This window comes from Trypanosoma cruzi, genomic scaffold, assembly GCF_000209065.1.
Source record: "Trypanosoma cruzi strain CL Brener 1047053517069 genomic scaffold, whole genome shotgun sequence".
Taxonomy (NCBI): Eukaryota; Euglenozoa; class Kinetoplastea; order Trypanosomatida; family Trypanosomatidae; genus Trypanosoma; species Trypanosoma cruzi.
The window spans coordinates 126,323-153,387 of NW_001849534.1; the positions used below are offsets into that span (position 1 = coordinate 126,323).

The following is a 27,065-nucleotide window of genomic DNA, read 5'->3' on the forward strand; positions in this document are numbered from 1 at the left end:
TGGCTGCATAATTCTCTTGCATCCGTTTTTTAAAGGATTGCGTTTCATTATCATTTAATTGGCGCGTAAATTGAAACAATCCACAGGCCGAAAGGTGATGAAGCGGCGTACCAGGAAGCAGTTTACTTACTCGATCTACCTTTATAACAGGAACACGAGCTTTTGATAACGCACTACTTTTCATGCCAAGACGCCGCATTTCCCTCGATAAACGAGAAACAATTTCACCTGCTTCCCCAACTCCAGGCTCAACGTCCATCACACCTACGAAATCCACATCTCCTCCTACTTCTAGAAGACCCAAGACCACCAATCCACCAAATACAAAAACATTCGCATCATATCCTGCAGCTTGAACAATATTTTCAAGCTGTTGTCTGGCAACAGAGCATTCTTCAAACGCCAAACGACCTGTATCTGAAGTCAGAGCCTGTTGAACAACAAAACTCCCAATACCTTCCCAACAACGATCGTTTATGGGGGGAATAGAAGATTTCCAGGGTAACGCTATCCATCTTCTCGCACCCTCCCGTGCCGAATAAATTTTCAGAAATCGTCTCATATAGGCTCTAATAAATAGAAAAACAAAACAATAAATAAATAGATAAATAAGTTCATGTATTGTTGGTAATAAGATGTTTCAAAAATTGTTACATCAAATAAATTTAAAACAAAACAAAAAAAAAAAGGACGAAGATGTACAAATATTTATATTCGTCACTCATGACTCAGGATAGTTTTAACAAAAAGCAAATAATAATAGTAATAATAAATAAATAAAAAAAATAAAATAAATTAAATAAATAAGTAATAAATAAATAAATAATAACAACGGGAAATCATACTAACGTAAATTACCACAAATATGATTCACATTGTCTATAAGCTGAAAGTATTCACCTCCAAACGTAGAAATGAAAGAACGATCAGAACTCAACATATTCTGTCCATTACCTACTGTCAATCGCGGGACTTGCGGAAAACGTTCCTCGAAATCTTCTAAAGCAAAAATAGTACGAAGAAATGCTGATCTTCTCTCAAATAAAAAAACGGGTGTAATAACTCTCAACAGTTTGTCTCTATGAATATTTTTCATCCCTACCGCCTCTTGTAAAGAGCCAAGTAACTCTTCCTCAGTTTTTTTGCTTTCATCTGATGAATACAATTGAATTATTAACTGACGATTTATCCCAGCCTCTCCAGACTCTTTTTTAGCTCGACGCCCTGATTCTTTTGGCACATTTTTAGATGTCTTGTCAATTTTCTTTTGCCAATATTCTTCCTTGTTGGTAATTACACCGGTTTCTAAAAAAGAAACAAGACGTGAGATAAATTGGCTTCTTTGAGACTCTTTATGCTCTATTAAACTGCCCAATTTATTTTCGACACCATTGGAATTTTTCATTCCAACAATTTGCGCTACCAAAGCACGGCCTAAGAGACTCCTCAGACGCTTTCTCACTAGCCAGCCAAGTAATACTGGTTTAATTTTCTCTAAAGAGGCTTGTTCATCTAAAATGGGTTGTCTTATGTAATTTTCGTTTGCAGCAAGCGCAGCTGAGGGCTCACCAATCCCAAAAATATCTGCGGAAGAAATAAACTCATCTGAAATCCTCTGCCGTGGATCCGGAGTTCCCAAGTCGCTGGCTGGAGGGAAGTCATTTGCAACAACGGAGTGCTGCGGCAGAAAAAATGGAACTTCTCTTTTATTTGCGTTGGTTGCAGAATCACCCTCTAGATCACCACCCTTTTCCTTTGTTTCTGTCGCCTGCCGCTTCGCCGCGCGCGTATAGAAAAGGCCTGCAAGCATAAAACACCCAAAATTTACTAAATAAAAGTTACTAAAAATAACAATAATAATAATAATAATAATACGAAAAACAAAACAAAACAAAACAAAAAAACAAGAGCAACGATAAGCCCCATTCCGTGAAGCGGAGGCGCAAATAGCAAAGATAATGGTAATAACAACCAGCACGTTTAATCATTTTCATTTTCCTTAAGACAAATACGATTCCCCGCACGCCGGCCGCCATCGCAGTGCGCGTCCGCCCCGTCGCCCGGAGGCGGAGCCGCAGCAGAGAGCGCAAAGCACAACCCCGTGACGCTGCTGCTCGATTGGGGCGCGACGGCGCACTGATTCGTTGCTGCCGAGAACAAAAAAAACAGCAAAATGACGACTCCGCAAATCAATAAAACAATATACAAAAGACGAAACGCAGGAAGGGTGCCTGCCAGGGGCTTCCGCCCTATCGCCGCGTGGTGGTGTTTTTGGGTGCGGCGAAGCCGTTCCAGCTCGGAAGCGTCTTTCTTAATTGTGTTGTTTGTGTTTATGCGGATGGTATTTCTCCGCTTTTTTTTCTTTTTTTTCTAGGAGCTTGTGAAAAGAATGATCGCGGGAGAGCTGGCTAACTTAATTAATGTATGTGCATATCCTAATAAATGATTGCATTCTTTATGATACTTTCTACCGTATGAATCTTTTGGGAAGAACGCGACTTTTTAGGGGCGGGGAGCCGATAGAGGCCGCAGTGTTTTGTTTTTATTTTGCCATCCCACCCTAACCCTTTCGATTCCCACCACGCGGCGGGGTCTGGTGGTTGGAGGACCCCAAAGTCTGCCACTTCGTAAGTAATAATATTTTAAATCCTAACTGAGGGCAAAGGACCATGCTAATGGTCCACAGAATTCCATAAATATTGAATGAAAAGAAAACATTGAAGCAATTAACTAACGAACCTCTTTTCCTAACTTGTTTGTTTTCCATAGATTTTCAGGATCCGGCCAGCTGCCCGGAAGATTATTCTTACTTCTTTTTATTTTATTACTATCAATATTGTTATAAATAATAATAATAATAATATATATGTTTTTTTGCTTCTAGATTATGTTTGATCTTTTTGATTTTGATAGCGCAAATCCTTTTAAAAGATTGAGGGATGAAGAAAGAGAGTTAGATAATTTCCAAGCACGGCCTCAGGGTAGATTTGCTACCCAACTTGTAAAAATATATTTTGTGAGAATGTCAAAGCTTGAATCGGAGAATGAGCGGAAGAGTGGCATGGAGGTCTACAGTTTGGAGGATTTAATGCCTTCTTTGGCGGAGCAGGTGGGTTCTGTAGCTCATCACTATCAATTAATCGAGGAGGAAAATGTTCCACTATCATTTGCCCGTACCAATGCTCTTTTGAAACCTCCTAAGAGAGCATTCATAGCAACTGTATTGGCTATACTGATACAAACTTTTGTATTTCACGAATGTGGCGTTTATATATCGGTTTCTAAATTTGATGCTTGGTTTAATGGTTTTTCTCGTGTTGGGGGAATTCCAATATCGCGTTGTTGGTTAGATACGAAAGCGTATGTTGCCAAATGCATTGCACAAAAAACACGAATTGCTGTGTTTGGTCAGGAGACTATTTGGAAATACTTCAATAATATTCAAGAACTACATTGCCTAGGCGACAGGGTTTTGTGGATGATTTTAAGAAGTGCCAACTATCAGCATTTGCAGTTAAATCAAAACGAAAAGTTGAATTTTGTTTCCTTAGTTAATGAAACTTCCAATGAAGAGGTTTGTAACCGGTACTGTGCTCCAAAGGATACCTTTTTGTGGCGCATATGGTATAAGGCCTTTAGTCGCTTATTTTCTTGTTGGGCTAATCCCACCGAAAATAAACTTCTGACTGCGGAGAAACTGTTTGTGGAAAGTATTGAAAATAGCAAATGCCTTATTTTAAATTTGACCAGAATAATAAATGGAAATGCCAACAATATTGAATCGACTTATTTGTTTAATGAGTTGTATCCTCTTTGTGGTGGAACCTCTGGGGAATTTGCTGCAATTTGTCTCTTTTTGGCATTAAAGTCTTCACTTGTTTTGCATTTTGCGGGCGAGGCGACAACGAAATTGGGTGTAGGATTCTCTGCTGAGGTTATGTTGAGACTATTCAATGAACTTATTCGGTACTATCTTTTCCTCTCTCCTTCTTCTCGTCACCACCATTTACTGGATATATGTCAGGCTTTATGGCAAAGCCCTGGAGTTTCATTTTCAAAATCAATGTTTATTCAATCTTTTGCATCTCAACGGCAAAAGCGGGCCCCCGTAGTATATCAAGAGGATGTTTTTAAACATCCAACCATGACAACATGTACTTTGTATAATGAGGGAAGCGAAGTACAATCAAAACGGTTTTCTATTTGCATTTTAGATGAACTTCGGTCTGAGGAAGGAGTTAAAAAATTGGTGAAATGCCTTGAGTTTCAGCGAAAAAACATAACCACCGTTTGCGATGTGTCGAGGGGCAAACAAGCTAAGTCTCATGAAGTGTCGGTTGCTTGCTCTTCTGGAAAATTGATTAAGAAGCCTTTTTTTGAAGAAAATATAATTGACTCTTGGTGTACAATTGAGTTGCCCAAAGAGTCTGAAGAAGAAAGTTCTTTTATTGAGAGGTTCTTGAGGAATGATGCAGATTCTTTGGTCAAAAAACGAGTTCATGATGACATGTCAAAGTTGAACAGTGCTAATTAAAATTATTTTTTAATTTTAGCTTTTTTGAGAGTTATTTTTCATTTCTTGCATTTTTTTTGCGGTTTATTTTGCATCTTATTTTCTGAATTATGTTTACTCATATTTATGTTTGTGAATTTATATAAGGAATATATGAGCAAGCTGACTTTTTTTTTTTGTTGTTACGATTAATGTGAATTTTTTAAAGTCAAATTTTTTAAATATCTTTATCGTTATAATGTTATAATAATAACATTAATAATCATTAACCGTATTAATCAATAATAACAATAGACAATAATAATAATAACAATAGACAATAATAATAATAAGAACAATAATAACAGACCGTGAAAATATTATTGTTATTATTAATAGTAATATAAAAGGCCCAATAACATAATAATAAGAAATAATAAAAAATATTAATAATACAAAATAATAAAAACATTGGTAATAACATAATGATAATAATATAAACAAGATAGAAATCATATTAATAATGGTAAACATGACAATAATAGTATTACTGATAATAATAATAATAATAATAATAATAATAATAATAATAATAATAATAATAATAATAATAATAATAATAATAATAATAACAATTGTGATGTAATATTAGTAATAAGATAGTAATAAAATCTTGCTTTTTTTTTTTTTATTGTGTTACTATTATTATTGTTATTATTATTATTATTATTGTTTCCTACTGTTATCGATGATGATGATTATCAGTATTGGTTATTGTTATTATTGATTAATACGGTTATTGATTATTATTGTTTTTGGTTATTTTTATCGATATTAATCTGATTTTTATTATTATTACCATTATTGGATTAAATGGCTTTAATTTTAATTTTGTTCGTGGAACTTAGGCTTAGAAAAGAGGGTAGGTCGAATGCGGGTTTGTAGTCACCGTTTCTTAAGGATAACATGTATTTCCCGAGTTGTTAAACAGGCCACTCTTCCGACGACTGACCCAGCACCCGTGCAAGGGTTTTATTCTTCTTTACAGTATGACGACTTTGGTGCTTTAGATGTCCCGGATTTGGCTACCACGCTTCTTCCCTTTCAAAAAGAGGGTGTTTATTGGATGGTGCAACGAGAACGTGATCACATTGGAGGAATCATGGCTGATCACTTGGGAATGGGGAAAACTGTACAGATGATTGGGCTATGTCTTTCTTCTCATCATTTTAACAAAGCAATCGATGAAACTCATATTCAAACAATACAATCCAAGGCTGCTAACTATCGTTTGCTGACAGTTATTCGACAGCTACAACGCATAAACGTTATTGCGAATTGTTCAAGGATCAATCGTCCAGCTATGGACCTTCGAGCATTGATGAACAAAGTGGAGGAAAATGCGGCTCCAAGCGATGAATCAATGGACTCGGTTCGTCAGGAGGTTGATAAATGGCTTAAGTTTGCTAGTAAGTTTCATCCTTCATATGAAAAGCGAGCAACGGCTTTTTTGTACGATGAACGAAAGCGATCCTTTGAATTAATTGAATCGAGGGATCTTAGAACACTTGTTGTTGTTCCAGCGGCGCTTATGCTACAATGGAAAAGTGAAATTGAAGCTAAAGTGAAACCATCTCGAGGATTGAAGGTTTTTTTGTATCATGGGACTAACAAATCTATTACAAATACAGAGTTAGAATTGTATGACTTTGTGATCACAACCTACGATACACTAACAAGCTCTGCTCAATTTGCATTAACACCCATATTCGATGATAAAAATATGTCCTTTAATCGAAGAGAGGCCGGACCTTTGTTTCATGTCAGATGGAAGCGCATCATTTTGGATGAGGCACACATGATTCGTCACGCTAACACACAACGTTGGCGAGCGGTTAAAGAATTACAAGGATTTCATCGATGGGTCGTTACGGCTACACCTCTTCACAATACAATTGAGGATCTTCAGAATCTTCTTCATTTTGTTGGCTTACCTCGTCTGCCTTTGCTTCCAGGCTTTAACCCTGAGGAGGTTCTTAATGATCCCGTTTTACAGCGGGGTATCGCTCGGTCAATACAACCTGCTTTTTTACGTCGCGGGCCTGTCATGATCCGTAATGGAAAGGAGGAAATTTTGGTTAAGCTTCCACCAAAAACAGAAAATGTTGTGATGAAGCGCTTTTCTATCCACGAGTCGAAACAATATAACAGTATTCTTGCCCGCTCGAGGACGGCATTGGCGACCTCAGAGCGTAAAGAAGGTGCTTTTCATATTTTTGCCATGATGACGCGTTTGCGACAAGCCTGTTGTCACCCATGGATTAGCGAAGGCAGAGCACTCTCTGTGTCCGTCTGCGGCATTTGTAGAAGTGAGGCGGTGTCGACGGTAACTACCAAATGTGGTCATTATTTTTGCTACGAATGTCTTCTTTTGCGTTTTCGTGAGGCCGTTGACGGTGAAGAAATGGCTGTGAGGTTGCCTTGCCCTACATGTGGGACCACTATTACCAACAGTTCCGTTTTTAAAAGTTATACCCTTACGTCCTCAGAGCGTATTGCAAAATTTAAAAAACGTGATTTGGAGATGAGCACGAAACTACGAATGATATTGGATTCTATTGACACAATGAAAAAAGAGTATCCAGATGACAAAATGATTATTTTCTCACACTTTACTTCTTTTATGGATGTCATATCTGTGGCTCTCGATAAATTGGAGATTTCTCACTTGCGGTTGGATGGTACAATGACGTTGACTAATCGCAATACCGTCATTCGTCGCTTTCAAGCGAGTGACGATGTTCGTGTTATCCTTGCTAGCAAAACTGCAACGGGTGTTGGTCTGAATCTTACAGCCGCGAACCACGTATTGGTGGTGGATCCATGGTGGAATCCTGCTATTGAGGAACAGGCGGTTCATCGCTGTTACCGCATTGGACAGAAAAAACACGTGCATGTTACCCGCATCATTATTGAAGACACCATTGAACAGTACTGTCACGAGATTTGCCAGAGGAAAAAGGAATTTGGTGACGCCATCCTGCGGGCGGCAACCAAAGGAGATTCCGGTGCGTCAGTGGCCGCATCGAGACTTAGGGAGTTGCTTTCCCGCCTAAATTATATTCCTGAGAAGGAAAAGGAAACTGTGGAAGGGACGGTGTCCGGTGTGGAGCAGTGAGAAAAAAAGCATTTTGTTTTTATGGGAAAAGAGAAAACCGAAGAAAGTGAATTGTCACTCTTTAATAATGAGAAACCCCTTCCATCATTTTTGTTTGGAAAGGAAAGAATAATTTTTTGATTGATTCTTTTTTTTTTTTTTTTTTTAATAGAATTTTTGTGAGAGACGCGTCCGTTGGCGTCTGTGACAGTTCATGACACACACAGAAATAAATACAGAAACACACTGCGTACAGAAGTACTCTTCCTTTCTTACAGCTCTTGTATGACGTCGCCCAAAGCAACACAGGCCCCTTCGACTCAGTATGTTTTGCCAACGCTGCGCCCTACAAAACAGTGGGCTCAACAGATCGCCACTGGCGCTTTCAGACCACCGAATCCGTTGGTTCACTTGGCACACCGCGTTAGGAGTGACGTGGCAAAAACGGAGGAAAACACTTTACGTTTCTCATCTTTTCCCAACGCACCTTGCGCAATGCTCTTAAATCAGTCTCAGTCCCAGACCCAGTGTACTGAAGATATAAGCGACACCATCGAAAGAATCATGAGCATGATTGCGAGTGCAGTTGGACAAGAGCGAGACAGATTTGCTGCGCAGAAGGAGAGTAATCGTGTTTTAGAGCAGGAGTTGGAACAGGTTCAGAGGCGCCGCAAAGAGGCACAACGTACTTTGCGTGAGTTTGAGAATATTTCACTGTCTTTGGAAGCCTTTCACGAGGAACAATTGCAAATACTCCAAGAATTACGATACCAATGAGTATGGTTCAAAAAAAAAAAAAAAAAAAAAAAAAAGGAAGCGTCTTTTGCCTTTACTAAGAGTTTTATCCAAACACCGCATACAAAGCTTCCCAAACTATTTTATCCCCCCACATATATACTATCTGACGGAGTGAGTGTAAACATGTATTATTGTTTTCAATGACCGAATTCCCTCCTTTATATATATATATATATATTTCTCTCTGTGTGGCTTTTTGGCTTGATTGCATGTTCTTGCCATACATTTTCCTTTACTTCCTTTTTTGCTTGAATTGAACTATAGATAATCATGGTGGATGGTGGTGAGCAGACACTTTTGGGTGGTACAGAGACTGGAAACTCAATTGACAACCAGAAATCCCTATCGAACAGTGGTTCAGTGAAGGAATTTCTTTCATCGCGTATTCGTGATGGGTTTGCCTCCAGTGCCTATTGGGGAGCCACTGGAGAGGTGCCGCCTCGCGAGCCCAACGATGTTGCTGGAAGGAAACCTCATGCCTTTGAGATGGAGATAAACAAGAAACTTGTTCCCTTTCCGGAAGACAAGACCAGTTTGCCGCGGACGCTAGATTACACACTTGTTGGGCTTCATCGCCTAAAAGGAGATGGCTCAGAGATCAAGCCTCAGCTGAATGCCGCCCAAATGCGCTTTTTGGAAACCGGCAATAACTCCTTGGAAGATGATACCAATGGTGGAAAGAAACCTAATTTGATGGAAACAACAACGACACAAAATCGGACAATTGGAAAAGGCAACTTTGATCCCGATGTTCTTGACACCCTTTCGAAAGGTTTGGAAGACTTGGAGGACTCTTCGAAACAGCGTGATCATTTGAAAAACATGCCACTAGAAGGACCAGCGCCTAATCACTACCGTCCAACATCGTGGGATTACTGTGACATGAGTGGCATTGATCCTTCTTCGTACTGGGTGACTAAAAGGGATCCGAATGCACCAGGCGGTGATGGTTTTTTGCCAGTGTATAAAAGCCGTTACAATTTGGTGGAAAAAGAAGGTCCGGCTCGACGGGAAAAAACGACGACAATGCTGGAGCAGGGACGAAATGTGGATAAAGGGCTATTAAAGGACACGATGAAGGATATGAATACGAAATCATTGCCAGAGGGATATCAGCCTTGGTCGGCAAACGAATGGATGAGTACAACGCACGATTACCACGCTCCGTACAATGTTGCTGAAGCGGCTGCAACAAATAGACGTTCTGCAACCATCCCTCTCCCTCGTACATATCACACTTTGAGTCCAGCACACGAGCAATCTGTTTTGTCACTGTCCCAGAGACACATGATGCGACATAGTGGTAATTGGGCTACGGAGTACTCAGACTCCTATTTAAATCGTTTCGACCAAGCTGAGGTGAACAAGGAACACAGTAAACGAAGCATTTTTGATATTAGATATGGTACTTACACCATGCATCACTCTGCTCACCACCCACGTGATGACACGGCCACAGGGGAAATGTACACACCAAGTCAGGTGGTTCCTGGGCAGTACACAACAATGAGTCAACAACCACTTCACGCGCGCAATGCGTTGAGCCAAAAGGCAAATAATTCTTGAGCGTAAAAAAAAAGATTTCTTTTTTTTTTTTTTTTTTGCATGTTGATGGTTGTTTTTGTTGCTCGATGCCCAGTTTCTGGTACACAAATTCCCACTTGTGAGATGAATAGACTTCTATGTATGAAAGTGATATGTAAAATGATTGGTCCCTGAAATTAATGTAATGACAGAGGAAATGGATTTAATAGTGACGTGGGCGTTTTTCCTTTTATTCATTCTACGCCGTTTCTCAAAGTACCCCCGTTCTTATTGTTCTTGCTTATGTTTTTTTTTTTTTTTTTTTTTTTTAAGAGAAAAGGGCTGTTGATGAAAGATGTGTAATCATCCAGATGGTTCCAGTGCTGAAGGCAATGACTAAGACTCCTGGGTGGCATCTTTAACGGTTTTAAAACGAACCGGTAACATCGGCTGCCAGACTCATAATAAACTCGATTGAAGGCCTTTTTCGGCCACTCTTGACTTCACGGACGTTGCCAACAGAAAATGTCATTGTTCCGATTTTTTTTTTTTGTTTTGCGGACGGAAAAAGGGCTTTGATTGGAGGGACCGCGTGGGGCTCAGATGCGGGAGAGGGTGCCGTTCCTCTTTGACGAAAAGGCGCGGTGTAGAGTGTGCAGACACAAAGTGCGGATATTGCTGGAAGCGAATACCACGGCTTTGTTTTGGCAGCAGAGAGTTTGTGGGCTGTGACGGAACACTATTAAGTCTACTCTTCAGCCTCGATTGGGGTTTTGATGGTCTTTTGATGTCGTGTACTGCGAGCGATACATCGTTTTGAGTGGGAGTGCATGAATGTGCACGTGCTCCTGTTGGGAATATTGCGCCTCCGTGAGCATGATGGAGTCTTCTTTCTTCCAGGTGGCATGTTTTTTTCTTTATACCTGAGGAGTGATGACGAGGAGGAAATAGAGAGAGAGGGAGGGAGAGAGAGAGCGAACCATCTTGTCATAAAAAAAATGAAGATAATTTTTAAAGCAAGTTGCTTTTTTTTTCTGTTTCTGCTTTTAGCTAGAGTCTGGTGCATGACTTGCATTACTGTTGGCAGAAAGATCGTTCTGCAATTTTTTTGTGTGCGTGTGCTTTTTTTGTATGTACAGACGTATTTTTTTTATATTTTTCTTTACTACCATGACAGTTACGTAGTAGTTTGCTTTGGAATTACCCTAATGCTGCGTCTTACATTATTTCTGCAGCGAAAGACGATTCAGTCGTACCCTGTCCCACCAAAAACTCGACATTTCAACCGTCGCTGGAGCAGCTCACGAACGAACTCCTATAACCGACAGTATTGGCGCATTGTGATGAATGAAAACTATTCCCGGCCCTCATTTTGGGTCTCGGACTTCCGTCACCGCTACCTCATGCGGACAGGATCGGACTTCCAGGGGCAGGTGCCCGCCTCCCCACAGCCAGGGCTGTACCAGGGATTTAGCGATGTTCACAAGCTTTTAGCAAACCATCCAAAGCCTCAGAGGGAGTCTCGTCATCTGCCGGTGATGCCAATGACTCCGCGCGTTGCTTTTGAACATGCAAATGAAAAAAAGATTGACTTTGCAAAAAAGATGCGCAGTGACAGAAGAAGAGTTGAAGAACTCAAGACCTTGGAATTTTGGGGATGGTATATGAAACTGCAGCGTGTCCGTGGTCGATGGTGTCGGGAACAAGGAGTTTCTAGTCGTGGTGTCTACGGTCCTGCTGTAGACGCGGCAGAGTTGTGGGGTTAAACCTCACTTTTTTTTTTTTTTCGCAATAAATCCAAGTGGAGACTTGCTATTTTGCCTTTTTTCTCTCCATTTACATCTTGCGTATCGTCAAACCGCCGCATGCATCGCCTAAAAAGATGTCGTGTGCGTATCTCGCTGAAACAAAACTCTTTTTTTTTCTTCTGAACTTATGTATACATTTTTTCTTTTCTTTTCTTTGTGGGTTTTATTTGCGGGTTAGGGCTTTCCTTTACGTAGTCCCCACAACGCGCTAACCTTGAGGTTGATGCCAAAGAAAAACTCTCTCAAGAAACGCTCCCGGCGGGAGGTGGAGGAGGAGGAGATTGTCGAGGATCTCGATCTAGACGTGGACGAATACAATGTAGAGGAAGAGGATGTCATCCACAACCGTCGTGGAAAGGCGAAGAGGGATGAGCAGGCGGAACTGGCGGCTGTGCTGCCTTCGGATGCCCATAAGTTGGAGGGATACGACGACGATGATGATGAAAGAGGTGCGCATTTGGAAGAAGAGACCCTTGCGTTGGAGGCCAACAAGAGCATGCGGCGGAGGGTGATTGAGTCGGACTTTGACGTTGGCGGCATCACGAGTGGTGTGAAGCGAAAAACAAATGGAGAATCAGACGCCGAGCTCAACGTTGCACCCGTCGTTGAGGCGGTGGAGCGGGATTATGCCGCCCTCTCTTCTTCGGAGCGGATGTCTATTGTGCAAAAGGAGTCTCCCGAGCTGATTAAGATGCTAGAAGAGATGAAACAGTATCTTGCCGAGGTGAAGGAATTAGCGAAGCCTTTGCAGGAGTTGTTTTTTCAGCGCCGCTTCTCGGATGCGGACCGCAATCTGATCCAATTCTTGGAGACAAAGGTGCAGTTGATGCTTAGTTATTGCATGCACGTCACATTTTATTTGCTTCTTAAGACGGAGGGCAAAAAAGTCTCGGGACACCCTGTCATTGATAACCTGGTGGAGATTCGTGTATACCTTGAGAAGCTCTTCCCACTGGAGGAGAAGCTGCAGTACTCGTTGAATCGTCTTCTTAGTGGGAAGAAAACGGCTGCGGCTCGCCTGGATGCACTGCGTCCGCTTCAGCACAATGAGCGTGGTGTCCTTGCGACGAACACGGAGGCGAAGAAGAGGCGCAAGCAGCTGGAGGCGATGAAGGAGGCGGAGGAAATTGAAAAGGAGGAGTTGACCACCATGAATCGCATCCAAACGAAGAAATCGGCAACCCTCAAGGAAACCTCTTCCTTTGATCGCAAGACGATGGTGTCGGCACTTGGCTACCGCGAGGATGAGGACCAGTACTTTGCCAAGCTTGTGGCTGGTGGCGAGGAGGAGGATGAGGGAACCCAGGGACTTTCACTCATCGAGCGACTTCGGAGGCGTCAGCACTCATTTGCCGATGGCGTGGCAGGAAATCCAAATTATAGCAGTGATGAGGAGGCCCCTGTGGTTGGTGATGATGATGATGATGAGGCCAATAGCGGTGAGGATGATCTTCTTGGTGAAGGCGAGGATGGAGTTGAGGGTGACTACGAGATGCTTTTAGAGGAGGAACAAGTACGACTGATGCGTGCAAAGACAGAGGAGTCGCGGCCGAAGCCAAAGTTGGTGGAACCTGAGGTGGATCGCCGTAAGACGAGCAAAAAGATTGAGACGCACCGTGGCCTCACCAAGTCTCGCCCGAAGGACCGCAAGACACCTCGCACGGCGCAGCGGCGTAAGTACGAGAAGGGCATGCGCATACACAAGGCCCAGACACGGACATGCCAACCTGAGCCTGAAGGTGGCTTTATTGGTTTGCCCGCCATCAAGTCGAAGGTGACGCAGAGTATTCGGTTTTAGAGAGCAACAGGACGAAACGAACAAAAACTAAAAATAAATCAATGATACACTTAGCAGTATGGGCGTGTCAGTGGGCAGTTTGGATGCATTTCCATTCCGTGTTTTTATTGATCATTTAAAGCTGCGGAGGGGGAATGAATAACAAAATTATAAATGGGAGAACTACGCTACCGTGTTAAATAGAATAAAAGAGAGAAAGAGAGAGACGTAATTGAAAGCAACAAGGAAAGGGGAAAACGCGCTGTCATACGAATAAACAAAGCGAAAGAAAACTTTTATGGTTAAATCACACTTATCGTTTTTTCTTTGGCAAAGCCTTTGCTGCTGTTGGGTTTGCCGAACGACATTGTTATGACTCTTGGACACTTCATTGCAGCGTTTTCTTGTCTCATTTTTTTACTGCCGGGAGGATTAAAAATAGAGAGCTTATATTTATCCAAGGCATAGGAAAGGAAGTGGAGACAACATTATAGGTAATGGAACGCGCTGACGCCATTTTGGCTCGTGAACGAGAAGAAATTAACCTTCTGCGCGAGCCGTTAAGGGTTCTTTGGTTAGCTCTTGTTATGTGTGTTAAGTACGTCACTCGTTATGTGACGACACATTTAACGCCTTCAGTCCTTCGGGTTGTCGTTCCTGTTCTTCTCTTGATGACTGCAACTTCTCTTTTTTGGATCGATTCCCCTGCTGGCCATGCCTTCAATGCTCTTGATACCGACAGAGATGGGCTTGTCTCACCGGAAGATTTAGAGACCTACTATACCCGTGTACTTGGTCATCAGCCGGGTATTGGACAACAGGCGCGATCGGCTTTTCCTCAGAACTCTTCTCATCTCAACAAAGCTCAGTTTGTGGGATGGTGGGAGGAAGGTCAGGGTGATATGCTCCGCAGGGATGCGTTTTTTAGTCAAGGAACATGGCGAGAGGTGGAATATTTGCTTGCCGATGCTCTCTGGTGGTTGGTTCTTGGAATACTTTCTTCCGTTGGCTTGGGCACAGGAATGCACTCGGGGTTGCTTTTTCTTTTTCCTCATATTTATCTTGCCTGTTCTTCTGCAGATTCTTGCGGCAATACCAACTTTTGGACATATCCTGTGAATCGCTTTTATGGTCCACGCGATCGCACATTTACGTGCATCACGCCCCATGTTACTACAACCGTTCCGCCGACCCTGGCGCGGTTGCTGAAGGTTGTGCCCGCGTGTATTATTTGGGGCGCAGGAACCGCAATTGGGGAGATCCCGCCCTATGCCTTGAGTTACGCGGCGGCTCGACAGGGCAAACGACATGCAGAGCTGGAGGAGCTCTCAAAATATGATGTGCTGAACCGTATGAAGATGTGGACACTGGACAAAATCCAAAGATACGGTTTTTGGGCAATTCTTTTTCTTGCTGCTTGGCCCAATATGGCTTTTGACCTATGTGGGATGGCATGTGGACAGTTCCTTATGCCGTTCTGGAGTTTTTTCGGGGCAACATTTATTGGTAAGGCGCTTATTAAGGTTAACATGCAGGCCGTTTTTTTTGTTTTGCTTTTCTCCGGTGACAACATTGAACGTGTCATTCGTCTTGCGGGTGATGCCCTGGCGAGGGTTTTGATCCTCCCTGCATGGATGGGTTCACATGGCACCAAGGGAATAGTAGAGATGTCTATCGCACCAATAGTAAAGGCACGTGAGAATATTGCGGCCAGGGCACGAGGGACCGAAGAAATTGATTTGGAAGAGAGGGGTGGTTCGTTCCTCATGATGTTTATGCATTGGATTGTTGTGGCCGCGGTCGCGTGGTTCGCAAAGTCCATCATAGAGGCATTTGCACAGAATGAACAGGAGGAGAGAGATAAGTGGACACTGGAACGTGTGCAGAAGATGATTTTGCACCGTCGCACGAGGGCCGATATAAAAAGTGAGGAACTTAGGCAGCTTATTGACCTTGCCCGCGCTGGGGAAGTGGGGACATCGCGTTCACCAATTGAGTCCATTTTTATGGCGCTGTTTACAATAATGGCGTTTCTGGGCTTTGTGATGGGTTTCTATCCCGTATTTGTGCTTGGTCTTTCACTTCTTGGGCACACAATAATGTTCGGGTTGTGCACCAATGAGTCAATCAACAGGTGGACTTTTTGCGGCGTTCGTGCAGCCCTTACTGCAGCTGCCCTCTTTTCACTCTCCACCCAGTTTACTGTGTAAGGTTAGATGTGATTTTGTGTATGTACGGGAGAACGAGAAGAAAGCGAATAAAGTGAGATGAAAGTAAGCGAGGGGAAATAAAACAAACCAAAGTGAAGAAGAAAAAGGAAGGGACGGAAGAAAAATAAAAAGAAAAAGAAAAAAAAAGGACAGGTCCTTCTCCAATTTTTTTTCCTTTTTTTGGGGTGTGCGGAGGGCGTATTGTTTGGGCGGAGAGTGCGAGAGGGGATCCATCTCAGGCTTTGATTTTGGATTCACCCGCCCTGCATGAAGAAAAACAGGAACAAAAACTGCCGCAGAAGAAGGACGCGGAGGAAAACAAAGGCTCTCGCATACTTTTGTTCTTTCTTCTTTTAGCTACCGCCCCGCGTGGCGGTGGTGATGATGGTGGAGGTATTTGTCTTTGTATTTATCGTTTTTTTGTTTGTTTGTTTTGTGCTCATTGAGCATTCATTAGCCCTGTCCGTGGCCTTTTCTGGTTTGTCGTGGGCCGCACGGCAAGGGGCGACGAGGAGAAGGAAGAAAAGACGAAATAAAAAAGAAGAGTTGGTGGGCCCCGCCCTCAGGTGCAGGACTCAGGTGTGCTGCGTATGGATTCGCAGTTGCTGCTCCAACGGGAAGCATCGACGAGGGGGCTCACGTTGACATCGCTGTGCCAGGTTGGCACGCTCCCCACATCACAGAAAGTGGCATGTTGCGGTGGTCTTCTGGAGACGATCGTGGCGGAATCTGCGCAGGATTGTACGGTGCTGCTGCGGGATGCAACGGGCACGGTACACTGCGCCATTCACGGTGCTGTATCGAGCCGTTACCCCGACGTCTTGACCGCAGGGGCACTGCTCCTTCTCCGTGATGTGACTGTGCTTGTCACATCCAGTTTGATGCGACCGGTGTTAATTGTTTGCTTGGAGCACCTCGCCGCCCTCATGCTACCGGAAGGACCACCCGAGAGTAGCCAAAGTCATGCTGTTGGTTTTACATCGTCGGCGTCTCCGTTTACGGAGCTCCCACCTCAAGGGGAGGAATATGTGTCTAACATGTGCCAAGATACGTTGCAGGAGGTATTCCACGAGACGCCACACGAAATATGTCTTGGCCCTGTCACATCCGTAGCCGCTACCACCCTGCCTAAAGATTCTTTAATTCCTTCCGGTTTTGACAATGATGAGGATTGCCTGCAGTTGGCAGATGATTTTTAGAATGCAAAGCAATCTCTAGGAACTGCTTGCCTATTGACAGTCACACAGAAATAGCCACCGCTGAAACGTGTTTTTATTATTTTATTTGGTTGCACATAAGTACATCCATACAATTTCATTTATTTAATTGCTTTTTTCCATGCGTACTGGAATACCACACATCCTTTTTTTTTATTTATGTTTAATTTCGTGCTTTTTTGCAGCACGGAAGGAAAAAGTGAGGCATATGGAGGGAGAAGCTCCTTTGAAACGACTCCGGAAGGGACGCGATGATGGCCGATTGGCGAGGGAGCGAGAGCCCGGGGGGACCCACGGCGCTGGATCTGGTGAACAATCCTCATCAGCCCCTTCCTCACGCGGGGACATGCGTGTTTGCATCAATGTGGGCGGTAGCTGCATCACGACCTTGGCAAGCACACTGTGCTCGGAGCCGTCGCTGTTGTCGGAGTGGGTCAGTAATGACTTTGCGGGTCTCCCCCGTGACGCCAACGGCAATCCATTTGTGGACCGTGACCCAGAGAACTTTAGGCACATTGTAAATTATCTGCGTGGCTATGAACTGCCGCTTGCCACCGAAAAAATCGTCTTCTTGGCGGAGGATGCTGAGTTTTACCGCATTGAAAAACTCCGCGCTTTGATCGATCCTCCAGCGCGGTGGCGCTTTGTGAGTGGGCCAGGCGTTTCGAAAGATAGCACGTTATTCAGCACGGAGAACATCCTCGGCATTTGTGGCAATGAGCCATTACCTACGAGAGGTAAGTCCATTTTGGTTTTGCGCGTTGACAAGTGTGAGCTGGTGTCAATTGGTCTAATCGGCACTGAGAAGCCGTTTGAAAATGAGCCGCTACAAGGCCAACCACATTCCGTTGCATACTGCAACACAGGTGAACTCGTGCAATGCTTTGAGACCGAGAAGACGTACGTGTCAGGGACGGGCTTCAAAAGCCATGACATTATCACCGTGCATGTGTCGTTTTCGCCCGGCCTCACGGCAAAAATTACGTTCTTATGCGGCACCGTGAAGACTTACGAGACCGAGTGGCCTGCGCCCACACCGCCGCTGCGTTTCGCAGTGAGTTTACATGGAACCTCTGCCGTTACGCTGGAGCGCTGCGTCACGGGTGACATGAGCGACGAGGAGGGTAGAGAGGAGATAGGCGGCGTGAGTGAAATTGTTTAGTTGGGCTAAATGTTGAAGGGAGCAAATGGGCCTTTCGCCCACCCTTTCTTCCCGTGTCTCTCAACCCGAGTGTGCATATGTGTGGGCGATTGGTACTGGGGGGAGAGAGGGAGTGTCTGCGACAGAGCGTGGCGGATCAATGCCCCAACCTTTTTTTTTTCCTTTTCCCTTTTTTTTTTTTTTTGTTGCGTCATGTGCTTGTTTCTGTGTTTTTTTTTTTCCTTCTGTACTGTGCCTGAGAAGTCTCTTCACACGCAACGGGGGATGTGTCTCACGATGCTCGGGGGAGGGGAGAAACATCAACTGCCACGCACGGACTCACAAGAGTGGAGAGAGGAAGGGGGAAAGAGATGCAATCCCCTCCCACAGTAGCAAGAAGGAGACAATGGGGGATACTTGTGTGTTCAATATTACCTTTATGATTTTCTCGGCATTTGCCTAAAGTGAATCTCATGACACCACACATATTCTCGATCTCTCTCTTGTCATTCTTCTGCGGTTGGCAGGTCTTTCTTGCGTAGTCCACGTAGCAATTTCTTTTCTTTGATTGGTGGTGTTGTGTTTGCAACGAAAGGGAGTTATTTTGCTGTATCTTCGTCCCACGAACAAACAAGCATAGGCTGAGAAAAGAAGTGTGTGTGTGTGTGTGTGTGTGGAGGGGAAATAACGCAAGTATTTTTTTTCTGCCAGTTGCTTTATTTGTATTAGGGGAGGGATTAACAACGCCAACAACAACAGCAACAACAAAAAGGAGTCAGGGGGAGAAGGAGGGGAAAGGTAGAAAAAAGAACAAATCGAGCCAACAAAAGCTACCGAAAAACAGGAAGCGTGAAACAGTCGCCGCATTGTTGGTGTGCGTGTGTTGGAAGCGTCTTTTTGGCTTCACGTTGTGAAGGCTGGAGTGAAGGAGCTAAAAAATAAAAAAAGTAAAAAAAAAGGGAGGAAAAAACAAACAAACAAACACACAAAAAACAAAAACAAACAAACAAACAAACAAACAAAAAAAAAACAAAGGGACTAACAGAGGAAGGAAGAGGAGGAGAGAGTCGGCGGTGCGTGTGTTTTCTCTCTGTCTCAGTGTGTGCAAGAGTGACTGAGAGGGGAGAGGAAGGAGCGTAGGCACACAACAACAGCGAGGGGAAACCAAGCGAGAAGGGGGAACCAGCAGGACGACTCAAACCAGTCGAAACAAGAAGAGAAAATTTTTTTATATATATCTATATTTATACATATACATATATTAATCAGCAAACACTGGAGTTGGCAGGAAGGCACATCACACTAAAGGGGGGGACATACGGACGTTTGCTATGTCTCTAGACGTGGATGCCATCATTGACAAACTGTTGGGCGTCCGCGTGTCGAAGCCGGGGAAACAAGTTAATTTAGCAGAGAATGATGTTAAAAATCTTGCACTACGAAGCCGAGAGATCCTTTTGGCGCAGCCTGCTCTTTTGGAGCTTGAGGCTCCCATTAAAATCTGCGGGGATATCCACGGACAATATTACGATCTTCTCCGCCTGTTTGACAATGGCGGCTTTCCACCCTCCGCCAACTATCTCTTTCTTGGCGACTATGTAGACCGCGGGAAACAAGGGCTGGAAACCATCTGTCTTGTGCTTGCATTCAAGGTGAAATTTCCGGAGAACTTTTTTCTGCTTCGCGGCAATCATGAGTGCGCCAGCATTAATCGCATTTATGGGTTTTTTGACGAATGCAAACGGCGGTACAACATTCGCCTCTGGAAAGCCTTCACAGACACTTTTAACTGTCTCCCTGTTGCCTGCATTATTGATGACAAGATATTTTGCTGTCACGGTGGTCTCTCTCCCGAGCTGCAGACGATGGATCAGATCAAGAGAATTGCACGACCTTGCGATGTCACTGACGCTGGTCTCATCTGTGACCTTCTGTGGTCAGACCCTGAGGAAGGCCTTTCTGGCTGGGGCGAGAATGACCGTGGTGTCTCTTATACATTTGGTCAAGATATCGTAGAGAAATTCCTTCGGAAGCATGAGTTTGATCTTATCGTTCGTGCACATCAAGTAGTGGAGGATGGCTATCAATTCTTTGCGAAACGGCAACTCATTACAATTTTTTCCGCTCCCAACTATTGTAATGAGTTTGATAACAGTGGTGCGGTCATGTCGGTGGACGCGGACCTTCTCTGCTCATTCCAGATCCTGAAACCATCGGTGAAGAAGCCAAAGTTCTACCAGTAGGATTAGGGAAGATGCTGCGGAAATGATCCGGACGAGAGCGGGAGCTGGAGAGGGGGAAAATAAGAAAAAAAAAATGGAGGTAAAGGCAGTGAACCGGACGAAGTAAGAATGAGGCAGAGGAAGCGAATGACTCCTGATAGGGAGGGGAAAGCCAAGGGAGCAAAGAGAAGAGGTAAATAGAGCATGGAGGAGGCGAATGAAGGCGTGTGCGAAATGGCGAGGAGAGGAAACAGGGGAACGATGCAAAGGAGGGAGAAGAGGGGAGGGACATGCGGTTTATAGAGAGGGGGGAAGGAGAACATAACGGGAGTACCCGGAAGGTGAGAAGGAGGAGGCGGCGTTATGTTGGTGCGCGGATAGAAGGGGGGAGGGGATGGTGAATACCGGGCTTGGAGTGAGACAAGGAAACAAACATAGCGAAACAGTTGAAGAAATGGAAGGGGCGGAAATGAAGCGAAGACACAGGCGAAAGTAAATAGAAAAAAGGGAAAAGGATAGGGAGATTAGTCCTGAGAAGGAAATGTGTCGCAATTTTATCAACATCAACAAGAACGGCATGAGTTATGATATCAGCGGTGAGAGAACAGAGATATTGTCCATGCACGTTCATTTATATATGGTTCCCCCCAACGCGCATCAATTTACTGTTGAATGTTCACAAATAGATCACTTTCTTTTTTCAATTTTTCTCTTTTTCTTTTCCTTTTTGTTGCCCATTTTTTGTGCGTCTTTACGGTGGCTTTTTTGTTAACTCCTTTTTCTAGGAGATGTCTCCTCTTCTTCGTGTCAGTCTCCCACAGATTGCAACTCTAGTCTCTCTCTCTGTGTGTGTGTGTGTGTGTGGCTGACAAGATGTTTTTTTTTTTTTTTTGCTTTTCACGTGCGGGAAGTTTTGTTCTTCTGGTTCCTCGTTTGTGTGTGTGCTCCTCCTCCTTCCCTTTTTTTTTGTCCCTCGTGTGGTTTCCAGCCATTCTTTGCAAAGTGGGGGAACCACAACCGGTCTCCTTCATTTTTCCAGGCGGCATTGAGGGGGGCACGCGTGCTGCGTTTCTCATCCAGCCCTTTTTCTTTCTATCTTTCTCTCTCTCTTTTTTTTTTTTTTTTTTCTGTTGTGTGGTCACTCACACATCTTCTTTTCCTCTCTTTCGCATTCTTCCCTGCCTTATTTTTGGCAGCGTGTGTGTGTGTGTTTCTGTGTTTCTGTCTGTGTGTTAGGCGCGAAGACCTGAACTCCTGGGCTTTTCTCTCCCCCCCCCCGCTTGCAATTAAGATCAAAGCTGTAGCTAGTTGTCTAAATGCATACGTAGAAGAGTAACCAAATAAGACGAAGCAAAAAAGAAGAAAAAAAAAAAAGAAGAAAGGAAAAAAAAACAAAGAACGAAAAAGAGAAAATAAGGGCGTAAACATATACATATACATAAGGGATATGAAGGCTGTACTGCTTGTGTGGGGGTTTTTTTGACACCCCTCTTTTTTCTACGTACATTTGTGAGATCTTTTCTTTTTTTCTTTTTCTTATTCCTTTCTATGTGTGTGTTTGTGTGTGTGTGTGTGTGCGTGTCGGTTTTTAAGATGAAACAAATTTTTATTTTTATTTTTTGGGAGGGGTTTGTTTGTTTGTTTGCTCTCTGTGTTGGTCGCTTTGCGCATCTCGACTACACCAAAAAACAAAAAAAAAAGAATTTTTTTTATTTTTTATTTTATTTTTCTTCCATCCCGTGGTGCCGTAGTTCTTTTCTTTTGTACCCCTACTTTGCGGACTTGAGTTTCATTGTTCCGCGGCTGTGTTGATGCTTTCCTCTGACGTCGCAATCATGTCAGGGGCAACGGCCGTGGAGGAGGACAATTATCATCGCGAGGCGACAACCATCACCGAGGCTTTTTTTGATTGCGCCCGCTACAACGACGGTGATGATGCGAAGTTGCTGTTGGCGTATCTCTCCGCCACTCCCTCACTCATTGGAGCGAAGGATGAACAGGGACGAACGGCGGTTCATCTCGCGGCAGCGAATGGCCACATTGGAATTTTGGAGATGCTCATGGAGTTTGGTCCATCCCCGGACGTGCCGAATCACGAGGGTAACACGGCCCTGCATTTTGCCGCCCTCAACAACCAACTCGAGGCGGCTCGAAGGCTATTGGAGTGGGGGTGGCATGCGTCCGCACGGAACGTGTTTGGGAAAAAACCCATCCAACTGATCTACGGAAAGAAGTATGAGGCGATGGAAACGCTGTTGCTTGGGTACGATGACGAAATTGAAAGTTGCACAAGAGGGACTGTGAGTCTTGTGGATAAGGGAGATGACCCTCCACCGGCACCGGCATCGGCACCGACAGCGACGCTGGCGGGCAGCAGCTGTCTGCACACTACCCCTGTTCACCAGCTTTGTGAAGACCTTTCTCCTGAGGAGACTTCACACCACGCGGAGGCAAAAATTACCCCACAAGCAAAAGACGAGGATCCTACAAGGCTCTTGGGCTCTGCTGATGTCGACGGGATCGAGTAAAATCCCCTTTCTTTCACCTAAAAAAGAAAGTGAACCCCAATAACGAAAACGATTATTATTATTATTTTTAGCTGTTTGTGCGTGAGTGTGTGAAGCAAAGTTACGTTAATCAAGTCGATGAAGAGTATGCGTGAACAGGATTACCGTTGAGAACTTTTTTTTTTTGCTTTTTTCTTTTTTTTTCTCTTCACCCTTCTTATCTGTATAGTGCAGCTTTATGGACGAAGGCGGGAGCTCCCATTTCTTTGGGAGGCTTTGCTTACTGTTGATGATGCGTATGCTCAAAATTCGGGGCACTTACTGGCAAACTTTTGAATTCCCGTGAGGGGGGCGGGAAGGGCTGCGGGAGAAAATTGTTCTTCACAGTCTACTGGAACTCCCTGGCACCTTGGCACCACGGCAACGGGCTGTAGCCGTTCTTTTTTTTTTTTTTTTTTTGCCTCCCAGGAGCTTGTGACGAGGGCCGTCTAACGAATGGTGCAGACACTTGGGAAAAATGTTACCGGAAAAGGGTTTAACAATATTTGTGTGTTTGCGTTTGCTTTTTTGCATTATTATTATTATTATTATTATTATTATTATTACTTTCTACCTTTGTTTGTGTGTGCCACGTCGTGTTGTTGATCAAAATGTGCTTGTGGCAGCCACAGGATCGAGATGCTCCGCTGCGGGGGAGGGGGTGCATGTTTTATTATTATTGTCTCTTGCCATTTGCTTCTTTGAAGCGGTACGTACGTGATGGAGTGTTTGCGGGCAATTGAGCGTGCGGCTGCCCAAATTTGAGCTGAATTGGTTTAGTTTTTGTGCGGCTTTTTGTGTGTACATTTACTTCTTCGAATGTTGCTGCGTCTGCGACTGTTGGTTGTTTTCTTTCATTTAGGACATTTACGGCGGTGTGCTGTTGCCTTTTATTTACCTTTTTGTTTTACATTTCCTTTTCTCTCTCCCTTTTTTATGCAACGACGAGCAGTCATGCCATGGAGCCGCGGGTCTGGCGGCCGAAGTTCTTTAATCCTTTTTCGGAACGTCGGACGCTGAGAAGACACCTGCCCATCTACCGCGGCTTTTTCCGCGTTATGCCGCTGCACCGGTGGAGCCTGAAGGATCTCCAGGCGATTCTTGGTTATGCTGCGTTGCATCCGTCACTTTTTGGCTTTCCAGAGCAGTCTACTTGTATCGTGAACACAGCGTACTTTCTTCCTTCTCACCGTAGCCGCTCCCGTGGGATTTGGGTGTTTGGTTCAGAAAGGGGGTGTAAGAGCATTATCGTACCTGCATCCTGTAACACGGAGCCTTTTGATGCCTTGGATGCAAAGTTGATGGAACCACTGTTTCGTTGGAATCCTGGTGTTGAATATCTTTATCTTTCTCGTTTTTGCCAGCCAATGGCGTTGTATCTGGTGCCCTACTTGCAGAGGTGCACACAGCTCCGCACGCTCACGTTGGAGGGATGGGACGATGCGACAGCAATTCATCGGGTGGTGATGGCGTGCAAAAACGTGGACGTTTTGGATGCATTTTCTTTGGATGATCCACCACGTAAATGGAAGAATGAATTGTCTGTTCAGTCTCTCAACACACTCATTGAGATGCACCCAAAACTCATCTGTGTGAAGGCTACACGGGTTTACCTTGCGGATTGGCATGAGGCAACACAGTTTTCACGGTGTAAACACAATATTGCGCTTGTTACATTTTCATGCGATTATGTGCTTTTGCACTACGGGCTGTTTTTACTTTTACTGTGTATTCCGTGCTATTTTGTCTTTAAAGGAATGTGGCGGCTTTTGGAGGGCATGTTGATTCCTGCGTATCAGTTTTTTTGGTCGGTGATTGCTGCCGTTGTTGTTTTTGCAGCCTTAGTGGGCTTGGACGTGGGAGTTTGGCACACATATGGCCGTGGTTGGGTACAAATGCAGAAGTATGTTATTTTGGCGAGACGACGGTGGGATGCTGCGATGAGGTTGCAACAGAAGTCACTTACGGTGTCATGATATTAGAGGGGGGTTAAAAGAAGATGGAATCAGGAGCAAAAATATGATTCTTTTACGTTTGTCTGTTTCTCTCTGTGTGACTAAGAGAAGGGTTGTTGTTGCCCTAATATAATATGTATGTGGTGTGTATAGTTGATGCCTTTTTATTTATTTTTTTTTATTGGGTTTGGCGAAACATTCCCTTTTTTTTTTTTTTCTTTTTGACCCATTGTGAAGCCAACGATGCAGTTGTTTTTTTTTGTCGGGATTAATATTATAACTGGCTTTGTTTGCATGAGCAGCGTCGCTTCTGGTTTCTCATTTCCCCCCGTATATACCATTATATATCTATATCTTTAGTAAACTATATTTGCGTCCCATAAGAGGCTTAGAAAAATGCAATTGGATGCGGTATTTGATACGGGACACTCGGCGCCCGTTACGGATACTGCTGTGGACGCTGCCGGAAAGCGACTCGCATCGTGCGGTGAGGATGGCGTGATTCGCATCTTTGCCATAAATAACGAGTCGCCCGATAAATGGGATCTGTTGGCCGTGTTGGAGGGTCATACGGGAACCGTTGTGAGTGTCTCTTGGGCACCACCTGCGCATTATGCGTCGACGCTGCTCTCGTGCGGGGAGGACTTTCAGGTGATTCTCTGGAGCGACTTTGGTAATGCAAAAGGCTGGGCGAAGGTATACTTTACGACTCTTGCGTCCGTTCCCTGGTGCGTGGCGTGGGCACCGCATGAGTATGGGAAGATGTTCGCTGTTGGCTGTGCAAGTGGGTCAGTTATGATATTCGTTGGAAAAGATCAGCAGTGGAGCCACACGGAGTTCACAGCCCACCCGAATGGCTGCTCCTCCTTGTCGTGGGCGCCCTCGTTGCCCCCTGGCATGCTTCTTATGGCGCCACTGGAAAGCGAATCGACGGCGAGTGGAGCGCACCCGCCAGCTGGCATGCCTCTCGCCCCGCCACGAATTGTCACATGCGGAGGCGATAGAAGTGTGACCGTCTGGACTCTGTGCGGCGAAGAATGGAGACCACAAGAACTCCCGCTCGAGGTGGAGGCGTCTTGGCGAGAGGTGGCGTGGGCTCCTGGCGTGGGCATGCCTTTTACGTACATTGCAGCTGGGTCGGACGAAGGGTTTGTGGTGGTTTGGTCACAGGACGGATCGGCGCGTGGGGAATGGAACCGCATGGTACTGCCGCAGCAGGAGGATGGTGTGACAAAACTCTCTTGGTCGCTTGTCGGCACATTTCTGCTTGTGTCGTGTGCGAATGGGACGGCCAGCATGTGGCAAGAGTGTGCTTCGTCGCAGGGGTGGGAGCGGGCCTGCGAACTACTACCGTCGGGGAATTAGTTCTCTGAATCTATTTGTATGGGCGTCTTTCACTCTCTGTGAAGTAAAACAGGGATGTCTTTTGTTCTTATTTTTGGCGGCCTTTTGTTGAGCAATGTTTCCACTCTCCACTTTTTTTTTCTTTCCTAAAATTATTTGTGCCTCTTTCTTCTTGACAATATTCTTCTCCCCCCCCCTGTTGCTTTTGCGGTGTGCTAGCCGCTTACAAGTGTTATTAGCGAGGTGTAGAATGGGTATCTTTCTTGGGACGCTTTTTTTTGTTGCCGTCGGGAGTCTTGGTGCGCTAAGTGCACCGTTGTGGGCGAAGAGTCAAGTGGAGCTTGTCCGCATCCTCTGCTTTACTGCCGCCTTCTGCTGCTGGCTGTCGTGGGTTCTCATCTACATGGCGCAGATGAATCCACTGCTTGTGCCCACACGAAATATCAAGAAGGAATGAACCCCGCATCTTGGCCAGCCGCTGCGCATCGTTATTGTTGTGGCCGCGCACGTGGGGCACGGGAGGGAGCAGCGAGAGGAAAGAGGGGTCAAGTATGCCCGATACTCTCTGCGGCTGGTGGGAAAGAAAGGGAGGCGTCCTCCACAGCCGAAAAAAAATGATGGAATGAAAACAGCGAAAGAGCATGAACAAATATTTATCTGCTCCACGCTGATTTCGTCTTTTTTTTTTTTTTTGGGGGGGGGGGGGAGAAGAATTTATGTGTGTCTGGGGCTTGTGTTGAGTGCGTTTCTATTTTCTCAGGCACACACACGCATGCATGCACCTCCCTGCTTCTGGAGGGGGAGTACTGAGAAAAGGGGACGGGGGCGGTGACTGTGGGCCAATGCACCCACTGGAGCGTCGTAAATGCCGCTG

The 27,065-nt window shown here is 44.7% G+C and overlaps 16 protein-coding genes across 16 annotated transcripts, besides 35 other annotated features; 14 read left to right on the forward strand and 2 right to left on the reverse strand.

Annotated features, from left to right (window-relative positions):
* Window positions 1–562, reverse strand: Tc00.1047053508815.4 (hypothetical protein, conserved; the record flags this gene model as incomplete). The annotated part of the gene is made up of 1 exon (XM_810514.1): window positions 1–562. A coding segment is annotated over one exon (562 nt), but the record flags the coding sequence as incomplete, so codon positions are not given.
* Window positions 1–6,122: a sequence feature (heterozygous, non-Esmeraldo-like haplotype).
* Window positions 572–612: a microsatellite.
* Window positions 768–826: a microsatellite.
* Window positions 845–1,810, reverse strand: Tc00.1047053508815.10 (hypothetical protein, conserved; the record flags this gene model as incomplete). Its single annotated transcript, XM_810496.1, has 1 exon — window positions 845–1,810. One exon carries the CDS (start codon window positions 1,808–1,810, stop codon window positions 845–847), a length of 966 nt encoding a protein of 321 aa, XP_815589.1.
* Window positions 1,843–1,874: a microsatellite.
* Window positions 1,878–1,901: a microsatellite.
* Window positions 2,373–2,805: a mobile genetic element.
* Window positions 2,814–2,876: a sequence feature (AT_rich).
* Tc00.1047053508815.20 (hypothetical protein, conserved) lies at window positions 2,888–4,534 on the forward strand (the record flags this gene model as incomplete). Its single annotated transcript, XM_810497.1, has 1 exon — window positions 2,888–4,534. One exon carries the CDS (start codon window positions 2,888–2,890, stop codon window positions 4,532–4,534), a length of 1,647 nt encoding a protein of 548 aa, XP_815590.1.
* Window positions 4,528–4,552: a sequence feature (AT_rich).
* Window positions 4,757–4,857: a microsatellite.
* Window positions 4,867–4,901: a sequence feature (AT_rich).
* Window positions 4,940–5,124: a microsatellite.
* Window positions 5,189–5,358: a microsatellite.
* On the forward strand, window positions 5,424–7,670 carry Tc00.1047053508815.30 (DNA repair protein, putative; the record flags this gene model as incomplete). Its single annotated transcript, XM_810498.1, has 1 exon — window positions 5,424–7,670. One exon carries the CDS (start codon window positions 5,424–5,426, stop codon window positions 7,668–7,670), a length of 2,247 nt encoding a protein of 748 aa, XP_815591.1.
* Window positions 6,123–27,065: part of a sequence feature (areas merged during assembly that could not be assigned to a particular haplotype. This can correspond to areas where the two haplotypes were merged or to regions with more than two copies in the genome that were merged during assembly.) that runs on past the window's edge.
* Window positions 7,798–7,828: a sequence feature (AT_rich).
* On the forward strand, window positions 7,935–8,426 carry Tc00.1047053508815.40 (hypothetical protein, conserved; the record flags this gene model as incomplete). Its single annotated transcript, XM_810499.1, has 1 exon — window positions 7,935–8,426. One exon carries the CDS (start codon window positions 7,935–7,937, stop codon window positions 8,424–8,426), a length of 492 nt encoding a protein of 163 aa, XP_815592.1.
* Window positions 8,436–8,461: a microsatellite.
* Window positions 8,605–8,627: a sequence feature (AT_rich).
* Window positions 8,718–10,013, forward strand: Tc00.1047053508815.50 (hypothetical protein, conserved; the record flags this gene model as incomplete). The annotated part of the gene is made up of 1 exon (XM_810500.1): window positions 8,718–10,013. The coding sequence occupies one exon, from the start codon at window positions 8,718–8,720 to the stop codon at window positions 10,011–10,013; it is 1,296 nt and encodes a 431-aa protein (XP_815593.1).
* Window positions 10,278–10,301: a microsatellite.
* Window positions 10,921–10,946: a microsatellite.
* Window positions 11,180–11,737, forward strand: Tc00.1047053508815.60 (hypothetical protein, conserved; the record flags this gene model as incomplete). Its single annotated transcript, XM_810501.1, has 1 exon — window positions 11,180–11,737. The coding sequence occupies one exon, from the start codon at window positions 11,180–11,182 to the stop codon at window positions 11,735–11,737; it is 558 nt and encodes a 185-aa protein (XP_815594.1).
* Window positions 12,003–13,577, forward strand: Tc00.1047053508815.70 (hypothetical protein, conserved; the record flags this gene model as incomplete). Its single annotated transcript, XM_810502.1, has 1 exon — window positions 12,003–13,577. One exon carries the CDS (start codon window positions 12,003–12,005, stop codon window positions 13,575–13,577), a length of 1,575 nt encoding a protein of 524 aa, XP_815595.1.
* Window positions 13,187–13,264: a microsatellite.
* On the forward strand, window positions 14,054–15,766 carry Tc00.1047053508815.80 (hypothetical protein, conserved; the record flags this gene model as incomplete). The annotated part of the gene is made up of 1 exon (XM_810503.1): window positions 14,054–15,766. The coding sequence occupies one exon, from the start codon at window positions 14,054–14,056 to the stop codon at window positions 15,764–15,766; it is 1,713 nt and encodes a 570-aa protein (XP_815596.1).
* Window positions 15,798–15,919: a sequence feature (A-rich).
* Tc00.1047053508815.90 (hypothetical protein, conserved) lies at window positions 16,357–16,965 on the forward strand (the record flags this gene model as incomplete). Its single annotated transcript, XM_810504.1, has 1 exon — window positions 16,357–16,965. The coding sequence occupies one exon, from the start codon at window positions 16,357–16,359 to the stop codon at window positions 16,963–16,965; it is 609 nt and encodes a 202-aa protein (XP_815597.1).
* Tc00.1047053508815.100 (hypothetical protein, conserved) lies at window positions 17,105–18,145 on the forward strand (the record flags this gene model as incomplete). The annotated part of the gene is made up of 1 exon (XM_810505.1): window positions 17,105–18,145. The coding sequence occupies one exon, from the start codon at window positions 17,105–17,107 to the stop codon at window positions 18,143–18,145; it is 1,041 nt and encodes a 346-aa protein (XP_815598.1).
* Window positions 18,296–18,329: a microsatellite.
* Window positions 18,778–18,800: a microsatellite.
* Window positions 18,864–18,892: a microsatellite.
* Window positions 19,092–19,158: a microsatellite.
* Window positions 19,354–19,386: a microsatellite.
* Tc00.1047053508815.110 (serine/threonine protein phosphatase catalytic subunit, putative) lies at window positions 19,456–20,367 on the forward strand (the record flags this gene model as incomplete). The annotated part of the gene is made up of 1 exon (XM_810506.1): window positions 19,456–20,367. One exon carries the CDS (start codon window positions 19,456–19,458, stop codon window positions 20,365–20,367), a length of 912 nt encoding a protein of 303 aa, XP_815599.1.
* Window positions 21,191–21,210: a microsatellite.
* Window positions 21,432–21,473: a sequence feature (CT-rich).
* Window positions 21,542–21,579: a microsatellite.
* Window positions 21,699–21,759: a sequence feature (A-rich).
* Window positions 21,896–21,928: a microsatellite.
* Window positions 21,947–21,967: a sequence feature (AT_rich).
* Window positions 22,037–22,075: a sequence feature (AT_rich).
* Tc00.1047053508815.120 (hypothetical protein, conserved) lies at window positions 22,158–22,874 on the forward strand (the record flags this gene model as incomplete). The annotated part of the gene is made up of 1 exon (XM_810507.1): window positions 22,158–22,874. One exon carries the CDS (start codon window positions 22,158–22,160, stop codon window positions 22,872–22,874), a length of 717 nt encoding a protein of 238 aa, XP_815600.1.
* Window positions 23,029–23,062: a microsatellite.
* Window positions 23,425–23,458: a microsatellite.
* On the forward strand, window positions 23,852–24,868 carry Tc00.1047053508815.130 (hypothetical protein, conserved; the record flags this gene model as incomplete). The annotated part of the gene is made up of 1 exon (XM_810508.1): window positions 23,852–24,868. The coding sequence occupies one exon, from the start codon at window positions 23,852–23,854 to the stop codon at window positions 24,866–24,868; it is 1,017 nt and encodes a 338-aa protein (XP_815601.1).
* Window positions 25,009–25,030: a sequence feature (AT_rich).
* On the forward strand, window positions 25,244–26,212 carry Tc00.1047053508815.140 (protein transport protein sec13, putative; the record flags this gene model as incomplete). Its single annotated transcript, XM_810509.1, has 1 exon — window positions 25,244–26,212. The coding sequence occupies one exon, from the start codon at window positions 25,244–25,246 to the stop codon at window positions 26,210–26,212; it is 969 nt and encodes a 322-aa protein (XP_815602.1).
* On the forward strand, window positions 26,307–26,648 carry Tc00.1047053508815.150 (hypothetical protein, conserved; the record flags this gene model as incomplete). Its single annotated transcript, XM_810510.1, has 1 exon — window positions 26,307–26,648. The coding sequence occupies one exon, from the start codon at window positions 26,307–26,309 to the stop codon at window positions 26,646–26,648; it is 342 nt and encodes a 113-aa protein (XP_815603.1).